This window comes from Pinus tabuliformis, chromosome 9, assembly GCF_031772625.1.
Source record: "Pinus tabuliformis cultivar Carrire ecotype Pingquan chromosome 9, CPIR1, whole genome shotgun sequence".
NCBI classification, from domain to species: domain Eukaryota; kingdom Viridiplantae; phylum Streptophyta; class Pinopsida; order Pinales; family Pinaceae; genus Pinus; species Pinus tabuliformis.
In genome coordinates this window covers 1,492,873,613-1,492,883,367 of record NC_142307.1, presented here as the reverse complement: position 1 = coordinate 1,492,883,367, position 9,755 = coordinate 1,492,873,613, and the positions used below count along the sequence as shown (strand labels likewise).

The following is a 9,755-nucleotide window of genomic DNA, read 5'->3' as shown; positions in this document are numbered from 1 at the left end:
CCCAATGCATACCTGACCCCAAAATACATATGCGGTTTTTTTTAATAGAACAATAATCTATTAAATGGGAGGGGCAGGGTTTGACCACCCGACCCCTCCTCAATTAATTTCGCCTTAAACCAATCCACTTAAACCAATTTCTTGGTAAATCCGCCCGAGAAATTATACAACCCTTTATTTGCACAGTGTTGCCAGGCATGGAGGAACCAGGAGCAGGCACGGAAATCAAAACGCAAAAAATTTTAATTAATTTTTTTATGCAGGTGGAACCATGACTGAGCGAAATTTCCAGGAGAGTGAAAATTTTGTAGTGTCCAAATTGGAAAAATTTTATGTCGATCCTACACCTCTCGGCGACACAAACCCGATGGCGCAATCAGTTTCTTGATATGAGCAGTCGATTTGTAGATGACCCAGAGGAGGGAATCTTTGAGGAATCTAGGGGGAATCTAAAAGATTCCTTGAGCCCCAAATTCTCACTTTCTCAGAATTCAGAAATTTGATAGTCGATTTTGCACTATTCGACTCTACAAATCTAATGGTGTGTTCAGATTTTTCATTTGTGCATTCTATTTTTCAGCCACTTTTCTAAGTGGAATGCAGGTGTCAACATTCATGTGTGTTGGCTTATATGGGCTTGACCTAGGTTCAGAAGAATTATTTAGCCCAAGGAAAATTTTAAGGATGGAAAATTTTCTTGAAGTTTAAAACATTGGCGAATCTCACTAATCCGTAATATGCAAATTTTAAATGTTTATTGATATATTTGTAAAATTATTCAAATTTATAATTATTTTATATATAGTCTCTATATAATGTTGGCGATTTTTAAGGTAAAATAATTTTATATTCTAAAATTTGGGCGAATCGTCTTTTATAAAATTGGAAATTGGCGAATCGTTTTTGTGGAAAAATCATGGAAAATTAGCCCACTGGGCGAACATTAGCCCCTAAAATTTTCCCTGATTTAGCCAAACAAATCCCGCAGCTACTGGCCCTTTCGGCAATAGCCCGCGAAGCGCGGACTGAGGTCTCACCTGAGGTAGCAGGGGAGGGTGCTGGAACCAAGTTTCTGCACCCTTGGGATGTATAGATGTGGTTTGGAGGGCTTTCGCGATGTTCTGCAGCCTCGCGCTGCTCTTCTTCTGCATAGATCTGGATCTGGGTTAATTCATAATATTAATTACTTGTTGAGGTATTATAAATTAGATCTACTTAGTAGGGTCTTTAAGCAAACATTTATCAGATTTAACCAGTTCGCGCACTTAGAATAAACTCAGATTCACATACATTCATAACATAAGCATATGCGCATAGATTAAATAGTTATATTAACCATACAAAAAGCCAGATCTGTGATAATTCAGATTTAACACAGAATTACAGAAGCAACTTATCTTTATTTCCACTTTATCACCAATACATCCAGATCTGCCCTGCGCACTCAGCTGCAGGGGTCTGCGCACACAGCTACAGACTCTTCTAGGCCTCTACGCACATAGCTGCAGAGCCTCTATCCACTACCCAATACCCTTGACTCAGACTTACAGACGCTTTTAGACTTTCCTTCTCAAAAACCCATTCCATATCAGATCCAAGATCATACCAAAAAAAGAACTGCCTTTCTCCCCATAGAGTCGTGCTCTATTTGTACCTTCCTATGGTCCGCAGACTGACTTACTTCCTATTATTCTATATTATTTCTTGGGCGGACAACCATTTGACTATACTTTTTACATTTCACGCTTCGCATATTTCGGAGGTTTACAATATTTTTACATTAACTTCTAGGCTATCAGACCCAAAATTGTTACACAGGACCTCCGCTACCCAATAGTCCCCCAACACGATCATCGTGACTCGTTCCGAGTCACTCGTCGGTGTGGTGAGACGTGTTGCCTTGGCTTCGCAGTTCACCTCCCTCTGAGTGATGCTCATCATCCTATTACTTCTTCGTTGTCTCCTACAATTCTTCGTCCAGCTCCTGCTTCGTTGTTTCTACGAATTCTTGCGACCGATAATGCTCATTCTGCTCTACTCGATTAACACAGAACACCCCGTCGTAGGATTTTAGCTCAAGCGGGGGAGCCGCATAGGGGACCTCCTTGTACCACTGCAGCCACTTCCGATCTTCGTTTCTATTGCTCGCACTGTCTGCTGCAGCGTGTGTTACAATTTTGCAAGACCTTTGCTACTTTCCGCGAAATCCCAATCCTCAAGGTACCTTAGAGATGATGTATTAACTACATTGCTACCAGTGCTCTCCATCTTTCCATCCTTTCGCTGTTTTTTTGTAGTTCACCGGCCTGCCCCCGAGCGGGGTGACGGCATCTGGACCAATTCTGCTTCATGTCTCCCCTTTTTTGGTACATCCCCTACTGTTGATGTGGCATTCTGCGGGACGCCCGCAGCGATCAACACCATGTTCCTTAGAGAGTCCCGCCTTTCCATCGGCCATATCAACACCCTTAGGCTTACTCCTTGTGCAGAGATAATGAAATATTCCATATCAATAACCAACATATTTTTTCTAGAAGTGTAGTTCGTCCGGTGGATGCCCCTCGGTGATTTATAAGTGATTCGAGTTTCAAATTCACTGGTTCCCACTTGTTATGTCATCCTCGTGTAAAATCTGTGGCAGCTCGTTCCATATCTGGTTTGTACTCCTTCTCTTAATTGCCCGCCACCCACTCCCTTTTGCCATAATGCAAACATCTTGTCATGAATAGTGACAGGAACAATCACCTCTCCTCTTAGCAACGCATCAACGCACTCCTTGCCGTGCGACTATGGCCTTTGTGGTTAGCAAAATCTATGTGTATCCTAGCAATCGTACCTCTTTTCCCCAGACTGCTTTATCGTCCCGCACTCTCTTTCAACTAGCTGGAGCGGTGAGACTGTCCCTCGGTCGGTTAGTCAGGCGGTCGGCCCACTCGTGTAGAGCTTCAGGCGATTTCCATTCACTCGTCCAGGGAACGGGTATCCATTGAGTTTGGCAAGCTGAACTATGCCCCCTTCGGTAACTTCTTTGATGACATAGGGTCCCAACCAATGCATTTGGTGTTTACCAGGGAATTTTTCGAACTTGTTGTCGTACAGTAATACTAGATCATCCTCCTTGAAGGTGTGCACTTTGATATGGCAATCATGCCATGCTTTCTCGCACTGTTTCTCTACTTGCTGATGGAAGCTAGCCAAAAACTGTTCCTCCTCTAGTTCTTCTAGCTGCGCGAGCCATTCCTCCAAAGCCCCGCGATCGGCCATTCTTGTTATTGCTGTGATCCGCAGACTAGGTACAATATATTCCATAGGCATAATGGCCTCCCTGCCATAGACTAACTGAAAAGGTGTCTATCCTGTTAGCTTCTTGCACGTGGTTCGGTATGCCCATAGCACAGCAGAGATGCACAAATCCCAGTCATTTCACTGCGCATTACAGACCTTGGTCAACGCGGTCTCCAAGATTTTGTTGAATCCCTCAATGGTCCCATTCGCTTACGGGTGGTATGGCGTACTCTGTTGGTGATATATTTGTAATTCCTCAGTGAGTGTGCTCATCGTTTCATTCAAAAAATGCGTTCGCCGATCGATCATGAGAATTTTGGGACATCCAAACCTTGGCAGTATGTTTTTGAACAAAAAATTCGCAGCTGTCGCAGCCGTGTAGTCCTTAACCGGTTGTGCCTCTACCCATTGGGTCAAATATTCTGTCGCCGTAGTGATATAGCGTGTGCCTATCTTTCCTTGCAGCTCGATAGGTCCTACGAAGTTGATTTCCCACTTCTCGAATGGCTGTAGCGTCATCTGTAGCTGGAGTGGCATTTTATCTCTCCGCGATGATTTCCCCGTCCGTTGACATATGTCACAGGCTCGACAGTATGCTTTCAAATCTTGATGCAGAGTGGGCCACCACAATCCTGTGCGAAGAATCTTCTGGGCTGTGGCGCGACCCGTATAATGTTCGCTAGCAACCCCCCCATGTGCTTAGGCTAGGATCTGTCCTCGCTCGAACACTAGGACATACCTACGTAATATTTCTTCGTTGCCCATTTTTTAGAGGTGTCTTACAATCACAATGAAGTCTGCTGCGTGCATCACCAATTCCTTCTTCTGATGAACAGAATATCACTGTAGCGTGGTTCATGTGATTAAGAAATGGATTACATCCTCAAAATGGCCATCCACTATGTGCACCACATATAGTTGTGCATCTGGGAGTCTGTCCTTTAAATTTGTGGGCTCTTTGCCGGTCTCAATTTGAGACAAGTGATCTGGGCCTGCGTTTAGACGTCCCGGCTTTACGACGACCTCAAAGTTATATTCCTGGAATAACATCAACCATCTACAAATGTGCCCCCCAACACAAGCTTATTCACTAGTTATTTTAATGCAGAGTGATCGGTATACATCTTAAAGTGGCCTCCGAGTAGGTAGTGGCAGAAATTTTGAAGCACGTATACCATTGCTAATCCCTCTCGCTTGGTAGTGGAGTAATTCTTCTCAGCTTTTGACAACTGGCGACTTGCAAACGTAATCGGATGGTCAATTCCCTCCGCTCCTGGTTGAGTAAGTACCGCCCCCAATACGATACATGACGCGTCGACATGCACATGAAATTCGACGTCCCATTTCGGAAAGACCAATATAGGGGCGGATGCCATCATTTCCTTAAGCATCTCCAGACTTTCTTTTCCTTCCTCATTCCAACAATAAGTAGCATCCTTCTTCAACAACTTTTCCATTAGAGCCGTGATCTGGGCGTAGCTTTTGATGAACTTCCGATAGTAGCCTATGTGTCCCAGTGTGGTGCGTAGTTGTTTGACACTTCACGGCACTTGCAGATTGAGTATGACAATGATCTTTGCTGAATCCACCATCAGGGCTTGCTTACAGAGCACATATCCTAGCAGGTTCCTGAATGGGACAAGGAAAGTACACTTCTTTAGGTTTAACGCAATTTGGTGTCGGCAGCAAGTATCCAGCATTAACTGTAAGCTCGCTATGTGGTGCTTAACTAGTACGAACATGGTCTAGTCATCAAGATAAACCTCTAAGAACTTGTGTATAAATTCCTTGAATTCCACTACCACTATTCATGAAAATATCGCCAGCGCGTTCTTCAGTCCAAAGGGCATCACTATGTACTGAAAGAAACCCCATTCGGTGGTGAACGTTGTTTTACTCCTGTCCTCTGGCGCGATCTTGATCTGGTGGTATCTTGAGAACCCATCCGTGAAGGAGTAGGCTTCCTGCCCCCCCACATTTTCCAATACCTCATCTGTAAACGGTGTTGGAAATGGATCGTTAACATAGGCATCATTGAGCTTCCTGAGATCCACGCAGATGCGAATCTCACCCTTCTATTTCTTCTCCTGCACAACCATCGGACTTACCCAGTCAGACTCCTCGACTGGTTCAATGATTCCTGCTGCTAGCATCTTGTCTAGTTCTTCGCGGACCTTTGCTTTATATTTTGGATTCAATCGGTAGGGTCGCTGCTTAACTAGTTTTGCGTCTGGCTTCAACATTATCTTCATCATTCCCAGGTCTCCTAGGATCCCTTTTAGCTCTGTGATTTTTTTTGGGAATAAATCTCGATATTCCCAAAGTAATTCAATAACCTTCTCCACTGTGGCGTTGTCCCAATAGTCCCCAAGCATTGCATACTTCGACTCCTCTTCTGTTCCGATATTGACTTGTCTCATTTTCAATGGCACCGTGATATCTGGATCTTCGATTTCGGGTCCGCGCACCTCACGGCTCCCCTCTGATTCCAGAATATTGACGTTTCGCGGATCGTCCTCATCATCTTCTACCTGGACATTATAACATTCGAGAGCCTGGCTCAGCTGTCACGACTAGTCGGGCTGCACAGTTTCTTCTGGTTCTAGTGGCATCTTGAAAATGGTGGCCTTTACCAGCTGTAACGCATCGTCCACGGGATCCATCCATTGATCTTCAAAGAGGAATGTTGACAAAAACATTTCACACAAGATATCACACTCGCATGTGTCATGTCGGAGCTCTGCTTCAGTATACCAGTTTCTGGGAATGACGTCCAAGGTCTGATAAAATAAGTGCACCCATTCTGGTTGAGGTTCCTATCTGTAGGCTTTGATCCATCTAGTAAAGTGCATGCGCGGGTCATCACGTCCATCGTATTTCTCCGTTATCCGTAGTTCTGGCTTCCCAAATCTGATCTTCATCATGCGCCTGCAGTCGCGCCAATCTTTGAAAGTCCCTTCATGTGTGCCCCACCATCGCGCAGGCATCGCATGCAACGCCCATCTCAATGCATCAAACCATTGGTGCTCTGGTACTGTGATTTCAAATTTGGTTAGGAATTCATCTATTATTGTCAGCCCATCATACGTCAGCAATTCGCGATCCTGGGCCCTTACGCAGTACAGAGATTTAGTCACCATATTGCAGTGTAGCATGGTCACTCTGTTCAACCTGTTATGCCACCACTCATCTTCTTCATCTGAATCGGTGGTGCAAGACTCTACATAGCCCCGTGATATTCTTCTATCCTCCGTTGTCTTGACCCATTCTTGCCTTTGTGTAGCCATTCTGTAGATACCATCTGATTCGTCGTCACTCTCTTTGTTGCGCATGGGTTCAATATAGTGCAGTCCTTCAGCTGGATCTAGCAGAACGACTACGCAGAGCGACTTTGTTTCAAATATCATTGTCCGCTTCTTTAAATTAATAACCCCATTCATGTCGGTGGCCCAGTCTATTCCTAACAACGCAGGATAAGGTGTACTTTCATCCATGATTTCAATCACTTCAAAGTCCATTCGAGTACTTGCGCTGTCAATATCTACCATAATTCCTTGCAGCCTTCCCATGGGCAGGACCTTCTGCTAGTTTTCCATCCGCAATTGGATAGGGGACCATTATAGTGTAGGCTTACCCATGTACTCCCAAGTCTGTTTAGGCAATACGTTGGCATTTGATCCTAGATCCAGAATGACCTGATCCATCTCATAATCACCGATCTGCGCTGTTAGTCACATTTCCCTCCTAGTCCGCAACGCATGTCTTCCCAACTTTCGAACTACGCGAGGTTCACTCCATCCTGCGCATCTATTTATCAATTCCTATAAGCCTTTAACTGACCTGTTTTCACGAAGAAATTTTATACATATCTCTAAAAAGGTAATTATCATCAAAGGGTCTCTGTCTGGCTCAGGTTGATCCCTACTACCTGGGGTAGAGACCTCCATGAAGCTCTCCCTAGCTTCCAGATATGTCTCCTTACCAACCCTTGCATCTTCCTTACTTAAGTTCCTTCTATCCACTCCTGTGGCCGTGCCACTTCTCAGTACCATGTTTACTTTGGGATCTTCCTCGTGGGGTTCAGACCTCATCATCTACACATTCTGGGTCGTTGTTGGTTGCGTGACCCTTTTTCATGAATCTATGCTATCACCGTAGGGAAATCTATCAGCTCATGATCGAATTGCTCATAATAAATGCATGAAATTCTAGTTGGGTTGGTACAATCCCACGCGTAATGTCTTGGACCTCCGCAGTTGTAACAGATTAGCTGCTTGCGACCCCTTCCTAGCCCCATTCCGCCCCGTCCTTGTCCACAGCCCTGGAACCCACCACGCACGATCGCCGTGGTTGGATCTTGACCTCGCGCCTCAGTCTGCATTCTGTAAGCAGGTGACTGGTCCATTAATAATTGGTAGCTACGATAGTCTCTTTCCTCGTGGCCCACCGATCTGCAAAAGTTGCAAAATAGCTGCTGGGGGGTCTGGTTGTATTTTGGCAGTAGATGACAGTTATCAGTGTTGTGTTTTCCTCCCACCTGACAGATTGCGCACCAGAGCGAGGTTGTTGTGCTTGGCCCTGCCTGTGCCTCTGGTCGCAATGGTGTTGGTCCCCCTGTTGCCACATAATTCACTGAGACCAGGCAGTGATCTTTATCATGCCCCTGGCTCCTACACTTTATACACCATACTTCCTCCCAGACTTCTGGTCGCAGTGCCTATTCTTGTTTTAACTTCTTCATTTCCAAACACAAATTTTGGATCTATGCTTGGATTTACTGAACTCCCAACCCTGGGTCTTGTAACGAAGTTTCGTGCAACCTCATCGTTGTCTCTAATGCTTCAGCCTGGGTTGAGATCTTCTGTTGTGACAAAGCCATCCTCAAATGTGGTGTTAAGGATGCCATAAACCAAGTGCAGTGCTGCGCATCCATCAATGTCATGTTTTCCTCACAAATAGTACTTTTCAGTCTTTGGTCCAAATCCCACAGGGTTTCACTAGGCATCATCACGATCTCTTTGAACCCTATGATCGACTGTGTTTCTGACTTTGGCCGGCTAAACTCTTTCTTTAGTTCAGTCTGGATTTCTGTTGTCCCCACAGTTGGGTGATCGCTTGAGTACTTTATGTACCATGTCAGCGCCCGGTCCTGCAGCGCGCTAACTAAGGTAGCCTTTCTGATATTATCATCTGCAATTCTATGTGCGTTCCATACTGAGGTTAGCACGAACCAAAATTGTTTTGGGTCTTCGCTTCCTACTCCTTTGAATATCGGTAGCTGGATCGCGCTCGTCATTGTCAACTCTGCCACCATACTCTGAACTACTACTGCTCCTGGTCCCTTCGATCCTTCAATTCTTTTTCTATAGAGTCCCCGCATTCCACATCAGACACCCCTTAGGCAGATCCCGATCCCGGAAACGGAACCATTTGTTGGCTTATATGGGCCTGACCCAGGTTCGGAAGAATTATTTAGCCAAACAAATCCTGCAGCTACCGGCCCTTTCGGCAATAGCCCGCGAAGCGTGGACTGAGGTCTCACCCGAGGTAGCAGGGGAGGGTGCTGGAACTAGGTTTCCACACCCTTGGGATGTCTAGATGTGGTCTGGAGGGTTCGCGCGCCGTTCTGTAGCCTCACGCTGCTCTGCTTCCGTGTAGATCTGGATCCAGGTTAATTCGTAATATTAATTACTTGTTGAGGTATTATAAATCAGATCTACTTAGCAGGGTCTTTAAGCAAACATTTATCAGATTTAACCAGTTCGCGCACTTAGAATAAACTCAGATTCACATACATTCATAACATAAGCATATGTGCATAGATCAAACAGTTATATTAACCATACAAAAAGCCAGATCCGCAATAATTCAGATTTAACATAGAATTACAGAAGCAACTTATCTTTATTTCCACTTTATCACCAATACATCCAGATCTGCCCTGCGCACTCAATTGCAGGGGTCCATGCACATAGCTGTGGACTCTTCCAGGCCTCTGCGCACATAGCTGCAGAGCCTCTATCCACTACCCAATACCCTCGACTCGGACTTACAGATGCTTTCAGACTTTCCTTCTCAAAAACCCATTCCACATTAGATCCAAGATCATACCAAAAAAAGAACTGCCTTTCCCCCCATAGAGTCGCACTCTACTTATACCTTCCTATGGTCCGCAGACTGACTTACTTCCTATTATTCTATATTATTTCTTGGGCGGACAACCCTTTGACTCTACTTTTTACATTTCGCGCTTCGCATATTTCAGAGGTTTAAAATATTTTTACACTAACTTCTAGGCTATCAGACCCAAAACTATTACACGGGACCTCTGCTACCCAACAATGTGCGAGAAACCATTTTCATGCGGTTCGATGCCTTGAGATCGAAAGGTCCGAGCAGCTTCAGCAGTTTGACATCTGCTTCTTCAGATGGCCCTTGGTTGTGAGGTATATGCAATGTTCATGTACTTC

General features: G+C 45.0%; 1 protein-coding gene across 1 annotated transcript; it reads right to left on the bottom strand.

The window, feature by feature from the left end:
* Positions 1 to 2,916: 2,916 nt before the first annotated feature.
* Positions 2,917 to 3,264, bottom strand: LOC149154263 (uncharacterized). Its single transcript, XM_089444090.1, has one exon. The coding sequence runs from the start codon at positions 3,262 to 3,264 to the stop codon at positions 2,917 to 2,919; it is 348 nt and encodes a 115-aa protein (XP_089300216.1).
* Positions 3,265 to 9,755: the final 6,491 nt, after the last annotated feature.

Coding starts and splice junctions, on each gene's coding strand:
- LOC149154263 (XM_089444090.1), bottom strand. CDS start 3,264: ATGGCCGATCGCGGGGCTTTGGAGGAATGGCTCGCGCAGCTAGAAGAA.